Source organism: Felis catus, chromosome D3, assembly GCF_018350175.1.
Source record: "Felis catus isolate Fca126 chromosome D3, F.catus_Fca126_mat1.0, whole genome shotgun sequence".
Lineage (NCBI taxonomy): Eukaryota > Metazoa > Chordata > Mammalia > Carnivora > Felidae > Felis > Felis catus.
The window spans coordinates 38,765,970-38,784,697 of NC_058379.1; the positions used below are offsets into that span (position 1 = coordinate 38,765,970).

General features: G+C 42.7%; 1 protein-coding gene across 36 annotated transcripts in view; it reads left to right on the plus strand.

The window, feature by feature from the left end:
• EPB41L3 (erythrocyte membrane protein band 4.1 like 3) overlaps nt 1–17,136 on the plus strand; it is a 149,176-nt gene extending 132,040 nt beyond the window's left edge. For 5 of the 36 annotated variants that reach the window (XM_045041438.1, XM_045041439.1, XM_045041440.1 and 2 more), the window contains 13 exons: nt 2,497–2,532; nt 2,720–2,785; nt 3,269–3,460; nt 8,257–8,331; nt 8,702–8,791; nt 9,741–10,475; nt 10,988–11,110; nt 11,727–12,110; nt 12,932–13,063; nt 13,564–13,662; nt 14,319–14,399; nt 14,673–14,789; nt 16,001–17,136. In XM_045041438.1, the coding sequence (XP_044897373.1) occupies nt 2,497–2,532; nt 2,720–2,785; nt 3,269–3,460; nt 8,257–8,331; nt 8,702–8,791; nt 9,741–10,475; nt 10,988–11,110; nt 11,727–12,110; nt 12,932–13,063; nt 13,564–13,662; nt 14,319–14,399; nt 14,673–14,783 (2,124 nt within the window). In that variant the 3' untranslated portion in view covers nt 14,784–14,789; nt 16,001–17,136. The other 31 variants (XM_045041456.1, XM_045041462.1, XM_019815027.3 and 28 more) reach the window with 22 other exon arrangements.
• The last annotated feature ends 1,592 nt before the right edge of the window (nt 17,137–18,728 follow it).

Sequence of the window (18,728 nt, forward strand, 5' to 3'; positions counted from 1 at the left end):
CAGTCAAGGAGAAGGTCTAGGGTGGGACTCGAGAATTTGCATTTCAGACAAGTTCCCGGGGATGTTGACTCTGCCCATTTTAGAATCACATTTTGAGAACCCTTGGACAAACCAATAATACTTAAAAAAAAAAATATATATATATATTCCCCTGTCCCAAATGAGAGGCTGTTTATGTGTGATAGCCATGATGAGGGAGGAGGAGAGTTCACAATTAATTAGCTTATTTACTAGATACAGACCTCTTTTTTGAAATCCCTTAAATCCCAGATGGTCAAATAATAATTATTAAAATACGCAGTTTTGTAGATTGGATGGATACAACCTAGTTCCCTTAAAAGAAATGGATTCTCAAAGAAAAAATTGGCAAATTACTGTTTGTATTTGATTTAAAAAAAAAAGTGATCACATCGAACAGTGATAGGAAGATACTGTGCTATCATTTATCCATTATAAATTCTCTAGGATACATTTAATATGTGCACTTGTGTTTTTTAAATTTTCTCTACCAGTAATGAAAATTTCCATAAAAACAGTATCTATGGTAATGGAAGCCAAGACATTCCTTTCCTAAAGTGCTAGCAGATTTTTTTTTTTTTTACTTTGTGATATGTTCACTCTGTTTTGTTTTTTTTTTTGTTTGTTTGTTTTTTGTTTTTTTTTTTAGTTTTTTTTCCCATTATCCAGGTAGAACGGTCTTTTCTAGTTAGATATTCAGGAACTAAAAATGTGAATAGCATCTGTATAGTACTTAATTGAAAATATCTTCAGAAAAACTTTTTAAAAAGGAGTTTTGTTAAATTGCATCTTTGGGAAATGCCAGAGTTCAATTCAAAGTTTGGAAATCATAATTTTTTAAGTTAAAAAAACAGCACTGGCCTTGAAAAAAAAATCATCATCATCACCATATTGTAGGGTCACCTAGCTGGTAAAGCATGTGACTCTTGATCTTGAGGTCATGAGTTCGAGCTCTGCTTAGTCATAGAGCCTGCTTAAAAAAAAAAAAATTTTTTTAATAATACTGTAAAACCACTATCCAGATTCTTTTAAGCAATCACATATAAATTTATTACAAGTTAATAATTTTCGGTGCTGAACATAGCAAAATTACATCTTGATTTTATAAGAATTATTAGTTACATGTTAATACATTCAGTAAACTTCACTGCAATCTTAATGTGTGCCCTAAATGGAAAATATTTTGATAATACTCTTTGATAGCAGTTTTGTAGGTTGTTAGGTAATAAATATTTCAAGCATGCAAACCCTTGCCTGCGCCATAGGTGACTGTGAAGCATAAAGATAAAATAAAGATCTGTGAATGCAGGATACCCTCAAGAATTAGTGTGTTACCAGCACCGTGTTGGTTACCTGTGCACTCTCACGCTTTTTAAACACTTTCCCCTCCCTCCTCTCCAGAGCCAGGACAACAGTAGAGCAGGCAGTTTTATTTCCTTAGAAACAAAACCGCTAGGCAGGCAGTCTTGCCCCATTAGGAGCTAAGGAGACGGAGACCATGATCGACTGATTTGTGGCAGGGGTCTCTCTCTTCTCACCTGTAATTACACTGTGGACAACTCCAGTAGCACAGAGCCCAGGCCCTGGGTCAGGTGCCCCCCACCCCCCCCACAGGCTTACTACTGCCTGCCCTTGCGGTGAGGCCTAGTTACCGGCACTCAGACGCCAGTCCGAGGATTAAGCAGGTCCTTGAGATGAGAAATATAAGGATAATGAAGTGGCTTTTAGACAAATGTTGTATTTTTTAGGAACATTTTAAATGCTGGTAATGTTGATGGTAGGTGATTTTTTTTTTAACTTGTTGACTTCCACCGTATCAGTTTTCTCCCTTCCCAAATGTGTTTTTTAAGTACATGGGTTTAAGAAATTCAAGGTTCCAAGAAATTCTTTTTTATTGTGTTTCATTTTTTAGTATCATTTTTTATTTTTTTAATTTAAAAAAAAATTTTTTTTAATTTTTTTTTAGGGCTCCAAGAAGCTCTTAAGTGTGGGGACCTCTATGTTAAAGTCTTTGAACTTCTGTTCTCTGGCCTACAAGTTGGGGAAAATAATAGCTAACCCCATGGGATCATAAAGATTCATACATTCCCAGGGAGCTCTCATTACTGGGTGATCATAACCATTCTTGTGAATTTTAGTTGTAGTGTGGCTCCCCACACTTCCTGAACCATTTCCTAGTGTTCATTAAGGGTAACAGGGCAGGCCCTAGCTGTCAACCTCCCACTTATGTGTGTGTGCTATAGATCTCACTTAAAAGTCTCCGGGTTAAAGTGTCAAAGACCCATTAGGCAAGGAATCTTTTGCTCCTGTCTTCCATTACATGTGAGAACGTCGTGGCTTGCATATAAGAAATAACTCTCCGTATACAAGAACAAACTAGTGCCCCCTTCTAGCAAGTTGATATAGACCATAGTTCTGCAATCCTAGAGTCAATTACATGGTAAGACTTTATTTCCCACTCTTTCTTGATGCTGGCAGTCGGACCAGGAGGAAGATGCAGAGCTCAAGGCACAGGTAGAAAATTAAAAAGAAAACAAAAGCAAAAATCAGTGTGTGATAAGTCATTGTCTGTCTACGGTGTTCTAGTCTTCCAGCATGCTCCGTAGCCGGTTACCGTGTTGTCGGTGCAATGTGGAGGACGGCATTGGTTCCCGTGACTACCGTGTCCCTTACTTTTCCCTTTCTTCTCCACTTTTTTCAGAATAGTCTGATTAAGCGAATAAAGGGTGAAAATGTGTATGTCAAACATAGTAATCTTATGTTAGAGGTTGGTATTGGTATATACCAGTGCATGTTTGTGCGTGTTAACATTTCTTTTAGTGGCATACCCGTGGGCTCATACAATGATGCATGAACTGTGTGCTCTCACCTGTGAATAAGTGGGGATACCTTCTCAGCCTACTCTGATTCCTTCCTCTCTCCTAGATATAGATCCCTTTTTCTGTGTGTATTCATTTTAATTTTTTCTGGTTACATGTGAATTACACTCTACGGTTTGCCTTTCAAAAACGCTTTTGATTTTTATGCTTGCGTGAACTGGATTTTTTTTTCTTCTCTTTTCCTTAGAAATATCACATTTTCACCAAAGTGCTTGTGGTAGTGTCATGAGCCCTGATCAGAATTCTTTTATTTTGACTACTAATGAGATTGACATTACTTAAACACACACACACACACACACACACACACACGCAGATAGGAAGGCAAATGTAAAACGTTGACTGTTGGATTCTCTATGTTCTGAATATAGGAGCTAGATAAAACTCAAGATGACCTGATGAAACATCAAACCAATATTAGTGAGCTGAAAAGAACCTTTTTAGAAACCTCCACAGACACTGCCATCACAAACGAATGGGAGAAGAGGCTCTCCACCTCCCCAGTGAGACTAGCCGCCAGGCAGGAGGACGCGCCCATGATCGAACCGCTTGTACCCGAAGAGGTCGGTATTCAGGCGCTGCGTCGCCATTGTCTTCTGTTCACTCACTAGCCTTGCTTCTCTGCAGGGTGTGCGCCTGGGGACCCGACTTGGCAGGCTTCTGAGTAGACAGTCTCACCACCTGTCTGTGTATACCCTGAACTGACATAGTCAGGGCTGCAAAAGTAAAAGGATGTGGTGGCTGAGGAGTGAGTAGTCGCGCCACAGGGTGCTTGGAGTGAACAGGGAGGCTCCGGGGAACCACGGTGCATGCAAATGGGTTTATTCTGACTGTAAACCTAGATTTCACAGCTGGGAGAAATTGAGATACTGTCTTAATGAGCTGACGCTTTTTCTGAAAATGCTTTTTCTGCTGCACTAAGAAATGCCCCGAAACCTCACGAATGTTTCTCGTCAGTTGCAAGACGAGGTGTTACGGAGATTGTCTAATGTTTGAACGCTCATCTGAAGTTGACAGAATCTCAGGACCTCTTCTACTCTGGGGAATACCACACCAGGCTTTTACTGATGCAGTTGGTGTTCGATTGGATTTTGATTCTTGACTGATTTTTAAAAATATGCCTGATTGGTTATTTTAACTGATTTATAGTCAGTTTGCATTTGGCTTTTAGTAGAGAGCATAGAGCCCACAATGTCTTTTCAAGTGAGAGCCTTCCATATTGGAAAGCTGTCTTTAAATGCACAGCCAGACTGGGAGGATCCAGCCGACACTACGTCTCGGCCTCCTCCGTGGGACCCACACATGACAGTGGTGCCACTGTCAGCTGTTAGACGTCATCATGCTTGTCTTTCAAAAGAAGTGGTTTTGTAAAACTACCTTTCTAGCATTGTATCGATTACCTTCTTTCTTCTCAAGACTCCTTGACTGTAAGAGACTTGTCCAGAAACCTAAGACAGAAGAAGATGAAAACTTAGGCCTTTAGGGGAGAAAAATTCTTTAAACGGTAGTCTGTATGCAACGCTCAGGTCCTTGCAGTGAGAAGAGGAATATCATTACACTCATTTTCATCATTTTCCAAGCTTCCCTTGAAAGCTGTTTATCAAAAGTGACCACAGTCACCATGTTCACGACAATTCCAATCCCAGCTAAAAAGTGACAAGGTATATATCCATTTGAATTACGTTGAAAAGGGCCCTTTTACGCAGAATAAATGAACTGTTGCCGGAGTATTCCTGTAGCATTACACATCAGTTTCATTCAGATTACTTGAGTAATCTATAGTGAGCTAGTAGTGGTGATTATATTCTAAGAATATTATGTATGTTTGCTATAAAATGGGAATGTTATTGCCAGTGGCTTCAACTTTCCAGTATTGAGTTAATAGCAGAGAAGTAGCAAGGATGCCCCAAAGCAGCTCCTCATTAACGCTGGAAAGTAGACAAGCCCATATACAGGGCCCAGCACACATAGGAAAGATAGAGGTGTGGTACATGAGGGGTTCCAGGTATGTCTTCTGTCCTCGGATCTCTCCCTTTACAGCCTTTGATGATGCACCTAGGCTTCGTCGCTGCTACAGGTTCATTTCATTTAATCCAGCACCAACATGTAGACTGATCCCAGTCACTTGAATACTAAACGTTTCCAAATCCCAACCAAAATGCAATACCCGTTAGCACCTATGCAGCATCAGTACATTTTTTAGTGTAGGTGGTAATTTTATAGGTATTTCAGCTTAGCACGGTCGATCCTCCTTATTCACGGATTCCATATTTGCACATTCGCCTTCTTGCTGAAATTCATCATAACCCTAAAATCAGTGTTAATGGTGCTTTCACAGCCCTCGGCAGACAGCCACAGAGTAGTGAAAACTTTGAGTCGCTCACCGTGCACATTCCCAGCGTGGGTTGAACAAGGCAGTGTTCTGCCTTCTTGTTTCCATTCTCATACTGTAAACAAATGTGCTTTTTACGGCCTATTTAGTGCTGCATTTTCGAGGGTGATTTTGCTGTGTAATATGACCCCCAAACCTAGTGCTGAAGTGCTAGCAGGTGTTCCTAAGCACAAGAAGGCTGTGATGTGCCTTTTTGGAAAATACGTGTGTTAGAGAAGTTTCATTCAGGAATATGCTATAGTGCTGTTGACGGTGAGTTCAATGTTAATGGATCAGTAATAAGCATTAAATAACGAGTCTTGAAACAAAAGCACATATAAGATGAGGTTATATATGAAGCAGTCGATGACAGTATCATGACCAGAGGCTCACAGAAGTCTTAACCATGTATTTCCCACAAAATCAGTGGTTCACTAATTCACTGTTCATGGTGATTTCATTGAACATAATTACCGGGAATAACTAGAATCGGCTCTATTTGTGCATTTGCTTGCTTTCTAGTCTACCCTTGCTACTCAGGTCTTGCATGGGCTTCGATTTGGGCCAAAAAAACAACCATACACCATGACCATCTATTTACAGATAGGGGAGAGTTCTCTTCATTCTCTGAATCTGACTTCAGTGGCCCAGGCCTTGGGGGTAACTCTAAGTGCATATTAAAATTGCCCACAGGAAAATTTTTAAAATACTGATGCCCAGGATCTATTAAATCAGAGTCTGGGGGCACCTGGTTGGCTCAGTTGGTGGAGCATCCTACTTTTGATCTCGAGGTCATGAGTTCAAACCCTGCTCAGGGCGTGGAGCCTACTTTAAAACAAAGGGAGGCGGGATCAGACTCTGATTTAGTCTGAGCTGCACCCTTTATCATTTGAAACCTCTCCACGTAATTCTAACGGAAAGGCCAGTTTGAACAACCCTGGCCCAGGGAGAAATGAGGGTTATGGCTCTACAGAAATCCCTAATCCCGTCAAAGTGAGTAACACCTCTGTACGTTTTGCACGCCAGTAAACACCTTATTTCCCAATTATGATGTAGCGATGAATGTTTAAGTAGCAAGACAAAAAGTTTGGGGTACACAGCTGTGACTCTATTCTGACCCATATTAAAAGTAAACATTTTGATTCTTTTTTTATGGGCATCTCTTCACTTGTCTTTAGCCGAACTAACTGAATTGGGGTTGACCGTATATGTAGGATTTTATTTTAAGATTTATCCCCTTCATGTTACCCTTTTCTCTCAGTGGACGTACACAGTCCCGAACACAGATAGTGTTGATACATTCAATTAAAGACAAAGACATTTTTGAAATTAGTTGATGTCAGATAACAGGATATGCTGAAAACCACTGTTTTCCTGCTATTATTGGGTTTTTTCAGGCTTTCATCTTAGGAAAATAATCTTTAGTTCAGTGACTATAATTAGAGGCCTAGCAGTGGTATCCTGAAAAATACCTATAATTTTGACCTTTCCTTCCTGTTTCTTATTTCTCTATGAAAAAGAGGCTACAATTGAAAGTGAAACAAACCAGAAATCCATATTTTATGATTCCACATAGTACATTTTGTCTTTTCCAATACCTTTCTCCAAAATGGGACAGGATAGGGACTTTTTTTCCCTTTGAAAAATCTCTTACTTGTTCCTCATCGAAAAAGGGGCATAGGAGAACGATGCTATCAAAATCTGTCACTAGGTCCTCCAGGAGAATATTCCAGATGCTCCCTTACAACCTCTTATAGGCAAACTTAAATGCAGTACTGCCAGATTGGTACAGACGTGGACATTCTAAATAGCTCTCACTAAATTATATTGTTTACAACAATAGGATTTACTTTAAAAGTTCCGTTCTCCTAAAAACTTTGAGCTTTCTGTTACTATTTTTTTTTAATTTTTTTTTCAACGTTTTTTATTTATTTTTGGGACAGAGAGAGACAGAGCATGAACGGGGGAGGGGCAGAGAGAGAGGGAGACACAGAATCGGAAACAGGCTCCAGGCTCCGAGCCATCAGCCCAGAGCCTGACGCGGGGCTCGAACTCACGAACCGCGAGATCGTGACCTGGCTGAAGTCGGACGCTTAACCGACTGCGCCACCCAGGCGCCCCTGTTACTATTTTTTATATTACTCTTACTAAATACCTTTCTCTCACTGCTGCATGGGGTAGTATACGTATGCATAGAGATAGGCTCAGTGGCTAATACATTGCCCCTTGAATTATTCCTATCTAATACTAAAGAAAGGAACAAAAAGTAGATGAAAGGAAAAAGCTAGTGGCTAACATAGCATATCTACTTCAACGTTTCTTAACGTTGTTATAGGTTAAAGAAAGCAAGATCTAAAGTACTTGCTTTTTACCGAGATCTTTTGAAGTGGACTATTTAAAGTCACTCACCATCTTATAGAAGTTCCAGTCGACTTTTGAGTTCACTTTGTTTATTCGTGGAATAGTCAAGAAAGCCATGTAGGTCTGACAGGGTTTGCTCAGAGTAGTCGCTGATGCGGTGACCCATGTGCATTATTTTGCCTGGGATTGAGCAGCACTTAAATGGGGAAGACAGTCCAGGATTTGTCCGATGTAAGAGGATTTTTGTTCCTCACTTAATTTTTTTTTTTAATCTTAATACTTCCTCTCACTCCTCGCTGGTGCAGTTTTGCAGAGGACTGACCTAGACACTGTTCAGATGCCAAGGAGCTCTTTCTATTGCTTGCGCGTGTTTTGCGTTTCCAGAACTAGAAAACGTGTGAGCCCTACGCTAGTGTTTCAGAAAAGAATCTGTTACTTTTTGGAAATAATTCTTAAACTTGGAGATGGTTTCAGACCGTTTTTTCAAATTCATAAACAATGATTCGCTTCTTCAGAAAGAGATGAATATTATATGTACAACACAATCAAAGAACTCTCTTCCTAACTTGCCTTTTTTGGAAACTGTCTACTTCCTCTTCTCCAACCCAACCCCCTTTATTCAAACAGACCGAAGAAGAAAGAGAAATTTCTGAGAAAGTTATATTTTTGCAGCAAGAAAGCTCTCCATTCCTTGAGTCTCAGGTAAAAAACAAACATAAAGGGATTTCCCAGGAGGGAATTGCTCTTAAGATTTCAGTGTCATTAAAGTGTTTTTAGTTTTTATTTTCCTTTTTAAATTGACCTTAAGACTAAGGTAGGTGTATCATTTTTGCTTAGATTCTGGGGAGGGGACAAAGGAATTTTCTTACCATTTTCGTTACCAGCCATCATTTCTTTATGGCTTTTGTGCCTAGGTGATTGTATCTGTGTATGGCCAGTGAAGCATTATAATTCTGCTTTCTAATGATATTATTGGGGCCTCTTACTGTCTGCTTTACCCATAGAGTGATACTAATTTAGATGACCTTGACTGATTTTGAAAGTTCTGAACTTTTATTGGTTTTCCCACTAGCCGAGTATGATAAAGAAAATGCAGGAAGGAGACTCCGCGGTTACCTCTCGTCAAATCATTTTCCAGAAAACTGTCCCATCGACCCTAGAGGTTATTTTTCAATTCATTTCATTTAATCCAGCACCAACCTGTAGACTGATCTGTAATTGTTTTTTTCCTAAGGCACACACATTTCCAGATTCAAGTTTTCAGAGTAAGGCAGACCAGAACGTAGAAAACACCGTAGTTTAAAATGTAAACCAAGGCGCTCAGCTGCCCCTGGTGTGATTTTGCTTCCCTCTGTGATCTGTAAGACTAGTCAACTGCCCAGCCTCATCCTTGTAGCCTTCTCTCTTAATTTTCATTTCTTCTGTCGTATTGGAACTAAGACTAAGGAGAGTGGCAGAGAAACTGTTCACACCGTGAGCTTCAGTTGTAAATAAGATTGGACCACCATGACCTATTTATCAGAGGCTCCAACAATGCCCCCAACTATAGTCCCTTGACGACCGGCACACTCAGTATTTATCGGATAGGAAGTGCTATGGTAGATTTGATCTCCTATATATATAAGGAACTATAATTTACAAACATGAAAAATGATAATCACAGAAATTTGTGGAATGCTGGCAAGTTCTTTGTGAAAACAGCAGATACGACGCACAGTGTTCTAGTTACCGTGGAAAACTGTCTTTTTGTGTCCACACAAGCTAAATAACTTGTACAACACCTTCAGTAACGTCATTCAATTTTGAAATCTAAAATGATGAGACGCTTAGCATAAGGTCCGGTATATTCTTGCAAAAATTTACCACCAAGTTATGTTCCTATTTAAAGAAACCTGAAATTGCAACTCTACGTGTAGACTGTATTCCAAGCTGAAGGTTAGAGTTTGTAAGTTTCAGATAAGAAGAGATTTGCAACCAGAATTATTAGATAATAACACCAGCCCTGTGCAGTCACATCACAATGTAGCTTTTGCCCTGGTTTCTTAAAGGATTCTTATTTTAGAAATGAGACCATCAGCATTTCTAATTTAGCTTTTATATTTCAAATATAGGGCACAGAGGATTGGGTTATTGTAGACAAAGTACCCACTGAGGTAGTTGATGGTGATTCGAAAAAGATTGTGACTTACAAGGTGGTGACGGTGAGCAGTAGAACCGGAGACATCCCAGCCGATCTGTTAAGATCTGGTGCCATTGAAATGCAGAGCTTCGAGGACTTGGCCCTGGAAATGCAATTGAAAGGAGAAAGCAAACAGAAAATATACACTCTAGGAAAATCCTACGACACCGTATCCGGCAAGATCGTAACCATGACTGGAAAGGCCAAGGAGGGGGAGAAGGCAGTACAGCCCTGCGGTCTGGAAGCCCTTCAGAAAGCGGACAGAGCGTTGTCGGAGTCGGTGAAGATCATCCCGGTCACGGCCGATTACGAGGTCCTGGACGTCGCCCCCGATGAGAAATCCAGGAGAGGACCCGAGGTGCACACCCCCAAGCGGAAACTGTCCGAATCGCTGGCTCCCATCAAGGAAGCCGATTCCCGGCGGCCGAGCCCCGAAGAGGACGAGCTCCAGAGAGCCCCGGGGCCGGGCCGGGACGCAGCGCCCCACGCCGGCCCGGAGGGCGCGCGCCCGGGCAGGACGGAGCCAGCGCCGGAGGGCGAGGTCTTGAAAGTGGGGCTCTTTGGTCCCAGGAGGAAGAGCCTGTCCGAGTGGAGATACTCACAGGAACCGGCCTTCACCGTGGCCACTGCTCATTACGTTACCGAGTCCTCCTCATCTCGAGTTGTGGTAACCAGTGCCTTTCCCTTGGACCACCGTTTCAGATTCCAGCATGACGTTTTTTTTTTTGAGGCAGTGCCCTTCCACCCTAAACTTTTCTGTTCTCGCTGTTTGGCTTTTTGTTGAGAGCAGCCAACCCAAGCTTTTTAAGTTTTGTCATGGTTAGATCAACACTGCAGTCCAACGTAGGCGTTAAAACACTTGCCGTTTTATTTCCAGCTGCCCGATCCCGAGATGTGATAGTGCTGCTGTGGCTTGCAATGAAGGGAAAATGGTCTGCTTAAACCAGCACCGCCCATGTCCTAATAACTCTCTCTGCTTTACCAAACAAGAGCTCATGGTCACCTCAATTTGCTATTTTATTTCCCATCCTTTTCTGTTTCCCAACTTTGTCTGGTAGATTCCCTCCTTCCTCCTCCCCCCTTCCTCCCTTACAGTTTTGTCTAACCGGCTGTGAATGTGAATGTGCCCGCCTATGTTCCTGTCTCTGTGCTTGACTGTCCGTTTCTTTGTTCACCCAGACTAAACAGTCTTCTGCCGAAAAGCTCATGGATGGCTCTGAAATCTTCAGTTTATTAGACTCTGCGAGAAAACCAACGGAATTCATAGGAGGGGTTACTTCTACTTCTCAAAGCTGGGTTCAGGTGGCCAGTTGCTTCCTCCTTGGTGTTCCTGACTCTGCCCATTTGCCTTTCTTTATGCCTCTTGGCTGTGTGCGTGCGTGTGTGTGTTTTGCATCCCAGGGGCTTTGCCTTAAACGCCTCAGAGGTGTCGTCGCTTATTTTCCTTTGTGTCTGCCTGGCATAGCTGTCGTGGGCCTTTAGCCCCACCAGTAGAACATGCTTCAGGTATTCCAAAGGCAATCGTGTTGAGAAACCGTAATTTGCATTTAACTTTTTAAGCATTTTATGCTCTCTGTTAGGTCTAAGAAAGCTGCCAGAATCCATGGGAGTGTGCTACAATGCTTTCATTTTGTTTTGTTTTAATTGCATTTTATACTGCGTTCCGTTTCTTTTGCGCCTTTCCGGACATAGCACAGGCTTGAGGGCGTGTGTGTATGTGTCGGGGGCAGGGGGCTCGCATCAAAGATTCTGGCAGGAGGAATGAAAGCTAATTTATGTTTTGTATAAGGGTTTCTGCTCATAAGCACTTGACACTGGCTTTAGGCGTCCTGGCGAGTGGCTGCGTTTGTTTTTATTTTGGTTTTTTGACCCTCGGTTTATGGAAAGTCACACTGACCTGCCATCTTTTCCCGTGCAGAAAACGGAAACCAAGACGGGGCCCAGCAAAACGGAGCCGGAAACAAGCCAGCACCCCCAGTCACTTAGCGCCGAGAAGGTTGTGCAGGAAACCGTGTTGGTGGAGGAAAGACATGTCATGAATGTGCATGCGAGTGGGGATGCTTCTTACGCAGCTGGAGAGGATGTGGATGCTGCGGCACAGGCAGCATCTGCTGATGCTTCTGGCTTGAAAGGGAAGGAGGGCTCTGCCCTGACAGAGGGGGCTAAAGAGGAAAAGGGGGAGGTGGCTGGCAAAGCTGTCCTCGAACAGGAAGGAACGGCCACTGCTTCCCATGAGTCAGAGGAGCAGCAGAGTGCAGCAACCCACGTTTCTGAAACTTGGGAACAAAAACCTCATTTCGAGGTAACTAGTAGTTGATGTTCCTTTCGGCACTAACGTGAAACTGATATGTGTGGTGGGAGTCCCCGAAATTTAGTTCAGCATCAAGATGGAGCTACGTTGAATTTTCGACCTTTTCCAAATGCAGTTTGTTTCTCCTCTTATATCCCTCTTGCATGGCGATCTCAGGAGTCTCCATGCTGGTTTCCATCTTTGGGGTCACGTGCATACACATTTAATGATTATTAATAAGGTGTAGTTCCAGGAAATGGTTTCTACCTTTGCTGTAATTACTGTAATTGGCAGTAAACCTGGGGACTGCATGGCCAACAAGAGCATAGAACATTTGATCAATCTTCTTTTTTTGATCAGTGTACTTACCCGGAAACTGTGCTTGCCCAGGTACCAAATGCCAGACCTTTGTTCTTTATCTCTCCGAGATTCCTGAATTCTGTGCTGTTGGAGGTTCTTAATGTCTTAGCATCCATTCCTTTTTTCTAAGACGTTATTAAACAGAAGGCTGATTGATTATTTTTGATCTATCTATGCAGTAGAGGAGGGGGAACACAAAAACAGTTTTTTAAACATTTCCTTCAAAATACCTTCCTTTACCTGGAACATCCCATGTTTAAAAAAAAAAAAAAAACTAATCCTGAAAGACTGACATGTATTTGGTGTCTGCCTCATTCCTCAACTTACTCTCCCCATGTAATACATAAACATTTATTTCATACTAACCTGTGCTTATACATATCCACTGGGGGAGGGGGGGAGGAGGGGAAAAAACCCCAAAGCGTGCCTTTGTGCAAACTGTAATAGCCACTGCCTACTTCTCATTGGTACAGTCATCGACTGTGAAGACAGAAACCATCAGCTTTGGCAGCGTTTCACCAGGAGGAGTAAAGCTAGAAATTTCTACCAAGGAAGTGCCGGTAGTTCACACAGAAACGAAAACCATAACATACGAATCCTCACAGGTAAGACCGTCTGTCGAGGCCGGAGCCCTGGCACCTTGTTTTGCCGCATTTACTGGCTTGCTGCATTTAAGTATAAGTACGTGATACTTAATGTGCCGGACTTAGAGGGCCCAGTAGCCAAGCTGTGTCTATCAGGAGCGATCATGGTGATAAGCATAACTTTATTACCGAGCAAAAAAAACCATCGGGTGACTTTAAGCAGGTCTTCCTGCATCTCAAAATGTAGACAAGGCTCAGGAGCCTATCGCCTTAGCCACAGGTCAGGGAAAATAGCAGCTCAGGCAGACACGACTCACCTTTCTGAAGTCCCGGTGTTTTAAGGATGGTTCCCCCTGGCTGCCTTGGGTGGCGTCGTACCCATAGCCAGAGCTCCTGTGTGCTGACTGAACAGCGCGGTGGTCGTGAGAGAGAACTCGGTCATCCTAATGCCCTGAGCTAACACAGCAGACCTCTGGAGAGGTCAGTGTTTGAGTGTGGTGTCTGTTCCTCTGCTCGCACAGGTCGATCCGGGTGCCGATTTGGAGCCGGGTGTGCTGATGAGCGCACAGACGATCACATCTGAAACCACCAGTACCACAACCACCACCCACATCACCAAAGTAAGTGGGGCGGGAACAGGTAAAAGGAAGGCATTCACACGGAACTTCTTCCCAGTTGAGCTGCACAGGCCCAGGGTTCTGTGAACATCAGGAGCCCGCGTTGCGCTCTCTTCACCCAGTCTCTGGGGCATTTGTCCTTAGGTGCTAGTTTCTGTTTAGGAATATGCATCCCAATGCCTTTTGCTTAACACAGAACTCCGGCGCTTAGCACGTGGTAGGTGCTCCAGAAGCACCGGCCAGCCTCACCCCCAGAACTGCATTCCAGCCTCACTTCTGAAATTAACCATTTTAAGTAATTGCCAAAGAATTGTTTCCGTTCTTTTTTTTTTTTTTTCAACGTTTATTTATTTTTGGGACAGAGAGAGACAGAGCCTGAATGGGGGAGAGGCAGAGAGAGAGGGAGACACAGAATCGGAAACAGGCTCCAGGCTCCGAGCCATCAGCCCAGAGCCTGACGCGGGGCTCGAACTCCCGGACCGGGAGATCGTGACCTGGCTGAAGTCGGACGCTTAACCGACTGCGCCACCCAGGCGCCCCTTGTTTCCGTTCTTAATGATGTTATTGAAAACCCTGTTAGCATTTTCTCCCAATTCCTCCATTGAACAACGACTGTTCCTCCAGTGAGTGAATTTCTGACGCTTGCCTGTGCCTTGCAGACTGTGAAAGGAGGCATTTCAGAGACGAGGATTGAGAAGCGCATCGTCATCACAGGAGATGCGGACATTGACCACGATCAGGTAGTGTGCGCGAGATGGCAGATCCCCTGGCAGAGAAACAGAGGGGGGTCAGCCCTTACTCTTCCCAGCGTTGTTCTTTTAGTCCATCAGGCGGTCTAAACCGTTTTTGGAATTAACTTTTCAGTGTGCAGCCTCCAATTCCTTTTGCAGTCAATGTGTACCTCATTTGTAAATGACGTATATAGATCCAGCTCCTAAGCCTCCACCTTGCTACTGATCATGCATGTTCCACCTCCTTTTTGTCTTTGCCCTTCTGTGATTTCCTGGGGATAGGCTCTGGCTCAGGCAATTAAAGAGGCCAAAGAGCAGCACCCTGACATGTCAGTGACCAAAGTAGTGGTCCATAAAGAGACCGAGATCACACCGGAAGACGGAGAGGATTGACCCCAGGTAAGAGGCGACGCTGATTTTCTAGACTTGGCCTTGGCTGGCATGTAGCATGGGACACTTCCCTCTCTCCTTCCCCTGCCTCCTCCTCTCTCTTTCTTCTCTCACTGGCATTTTGCAGGGCTGCTCACCAAGGGGATGGAGAATTGGTATACAGGCGCTGGTTTGTTTCACATTTGGGGGCTCCATCCTGTGGACATTTTGCATATTCTGCCAGTTAGAGGATCAAGAAAGAAGCAGTCTTTGCGTGCATGCCCTCACTGGTGTTTCCTTTTCATCCATGCCCTGGACTCTTCATTATCCAAATTCGAAAGGTCAAATTTGATTTCGCTTGCCCTGTGGCCTAATTAGCACTAAGGCCATTTTGTTCTGAGACCTATCATTTGTGTGCTCCAAATACTCGGAAAATGTACCCCTTTCTCCTTTGGACAGAAAACTTATCCCACTTATTGTAAGCTTTCTCCGCAGCTATGTTTGCTTCTGCTCCTGTTTATGCTCTCGTTTTTGCTTTGTTTCTTACCTTGAAACCCAGGCATTCACTTCCGTGTTGGATGTCTTGTATTTTCTGTATTCTTTGGGATGCCTTTTTTGCTTCTTAGTATAGCATCGGGCCTCAGGAGGAGGCAAAAATGCAGTCTTGTTTCCTGCTTTTCTGCAGAGACCGTGTGCATGCCTTTTCAATGGCTGTTTGGCTCGCATCGTGAGCAGATAGCATCTTGTGCTTGCGCACAGACGTGTTATACACACTAACCCGCCGTGCAAGGACTCCCAGGCCCCGACCATCCCCAGAGGGCTTTGAATGCCGAATGCAACAGTTGCGCTACTTGCTCACTTGCTTACGTGATAGAAGTCTCTTGAACACTTCACGTGTATAAAGGAAATAAGGAGGTTCTCTACCACTGCTTTAGGGCATAGAGATTGATGAGTGGCCTCTCAAAGAAGATAATGCAAAGGTCACTCATTACGTTCCAACGAGTCCTATGACTTGGAAGACAGAGAGCAGAAAAAGGTTTCTTCAGTGAGCTTCCGCCACGTGGGTGACGTTGTGGTTATTTCAGAGAATGCGTGTCAGTGACTTAGGCTGGTATTTTACAGTATCTTGACAAAAAGTGCCTTTAATAACCTGCCTGCAAGATAGGTGTTTTGTGGCCTTCATCTGAGGAAGACTCTCGGGTGTTTTCCAGGGAGTAACTGATCAAATCTCTTTCCTACAGGAATAACTTAGCCTGCACATGAATCCAGTCATGCAAACCATTAGGAAAACCAGAGCCTATATGGAGTCCCCTCTTCTAACCCAACTGACTTGTATCTGCCCATGGAAAATTTCAATCCGGAAGAACTGACCTTGACCATTAACAAAGACACTGGCAGAGAGATCTTCCCATAATAAAGCAATCCGAATCAGCATCACGAAACTGATATTGCATGAAGCAACGATAAAATTACAAAAAGAGTAGCATTTTTAATTTCCACCAAGTGTCTAAGTTTTCAGCTATACCTGCACGTTCATAACCAACAATATAAACCGTGATCTCATGTAACACATAAACAATCCATGCCTTTCATAGTTTATCCAAGTCTAAACAAAACTGCAGTTTCTTAGGTGACAGATCTTTTGTTTACAGACAGACGAAGATGACCCTAAAATGCTAGAAGCTGTCTAGGTCCGATGTGTCAGGTTTATCCCAGATTAGATGTGCCAATAACCGAGTTTATTCAGTAAACAACTTGGATCTTGTACTTGTTTCACCTGGTTTTATTACTCCGCCCGTAAACAGCAACGACTCCCGATCGTCTGGAAATATTTAATGCTTACAATCCTGCTTTGTGTATCTGACTTAATCCGTTACCAGGTAGTACTGATTTTAGCACATTAATGTGAAATTTCTTCCTCGTTCGCTTTGGTCTGCGTCCAATCCAGAAAGCTTCCAGGAGTTCCCCGACAAGTCCTAAATATATGTGAATTGTCATTATTTGGGGAAGAAAATCTGTATTTTTGTTAGTTTACAATATTACGAAATTTCACCCCAGAAAAACCTGTTGGGCTTCTGATGCTTCGTTTTCTTTCTTTGTTCCTTCTTCCTTGTGTTTTTTTAAGTTGATTTTTTTTTTCTTTTACTTGAAAAAAAGCGTTTTATTTCCAAATCTGGTCCATATTTACAATCTAGTTCAGAGCCAAGCCTTAAATTGTACAGAATTTCCACTGTAATTAAAGTATTTAGTGTTTAGTTATAAATAGCCTTCAAAAAGATATATTCTCCATTACACTGTCAACTGCATCACACAGCCCATGGTGAATGTATGTTTCTGCATAGCAAAATAAAAATGGTAAATGCATTTAAAGCTCTAATTCTCTGTGTGTAATACTTTCGGTACTGTATATATCTAGCCAAGAGGCAGCATTCGCGTGACCTCAAAGGGTGCTTCATCTGCATGATAGAGACCTTGTCTTTTTACAGGACAAAAGGTGTACAGGGTGACACGACGACGTGTGGACCCCTCCAGGTGTCAGAGATGAGAAACAAGAAACATACACATAAATGTTCGGTTGCCTACGAAGGCCTTTAACGAGTACAACTGGCTACCACACAATCTCATTTTCAAAGTTTTAGGTTTTTTATAAGAGGTTCTCCTATAAACCCTAGTGTTTCTGGGTGCCGTTAATCTACCAGAGAGAGCGAGACCTCCCTCACACCTGCGCCATAGCTGAACAGATGAGCTGGTGCGTTCTACAAGGGCCCACGCAGCGTGTTCCCACAGTTCATCCACATCAAACTCCTTCATGCCAGGGCCTGAGAGTAAGACTTTTATCACCAACTGCCAATCTAACGCCTGAATGCACTCGCTGGCTATACGCCATCGGGTCACACTTTACCTAACTTGCTGATTTTTTTAAAAACTTCAATTAAAAAGATTTTCTGCCCCTGAAAATTGTTAGATGTGACCACGCACCTTAGTCTTCGTGAGGGAGTCAAATTCTTATCATTTATCTATGAAGAAGTTACCATTTGTCCTTATTGTCAATACTACCTACTCATTTTAGGAACTGAAGCATCATTTTGTGTTTGAAGCTAATCAAAAAATGTGTTGAGGACCATACACAAAAATAAAGTGGAATGAAGACCTGAATGTGAGACCTGAAACCATAAAAGTCCAAAAGAGAACACAGGCAGTAATTTCTCTGACATGGGCTGTAGCAACATTTTTCTAGACACGCCTCCAAAGGCAAGGGAAACAAAAGCAAAAATGAACATTGGGACTACATCAAAATGCTTCTGCACATCATCAACAAAACTAAAAGTGTACTGAATGGGAGAAGATATTTGCAAATGACATATCTGATAAAAGGTTAGTATCCAAAATATATAAAGAACTTACACAAATCAACAGAAAAAAAAATCCGATAATCCAATTAAGAAATGGGCAGAAGACATGAACAGACATTTCTCCCAAGACATACAGATGGCCAAAGACACATGAGAAGTTCAACATCACTCCATCAGGGAAATGCAAACCAAATTACAATGAAATATCACCTTACACCTGTCAGAATGGCTACGCACAAGAAACAGGTGTCGGCGACAATGTGGAAAAAAAGGAACCCTCACGCACTGTTGGTGGGAATGCAAATGGGTGAAGCCATTGTGGAAGACAATATGGAGGTTCCTCCAAAAATTAAAAATAGAATTGCCCTGTGATCCAGTAATCACACTGCTGGATATTTACCCAAAGAATACAGAAACACTAATTTGAAAGTATCTATGCACCCTTAAGATTATTGCCAGATTGTTTAAAATAGCCACATTATGGAAGCAGCCCAAGTACCCAGCAATAGATGAATGGGTAAAAATGTGTGTGTGTTCACATATGTATGTATATATACATACATACATGACATCCATGCACACACACACACACACAATGGAATATTACTCAGCCGCA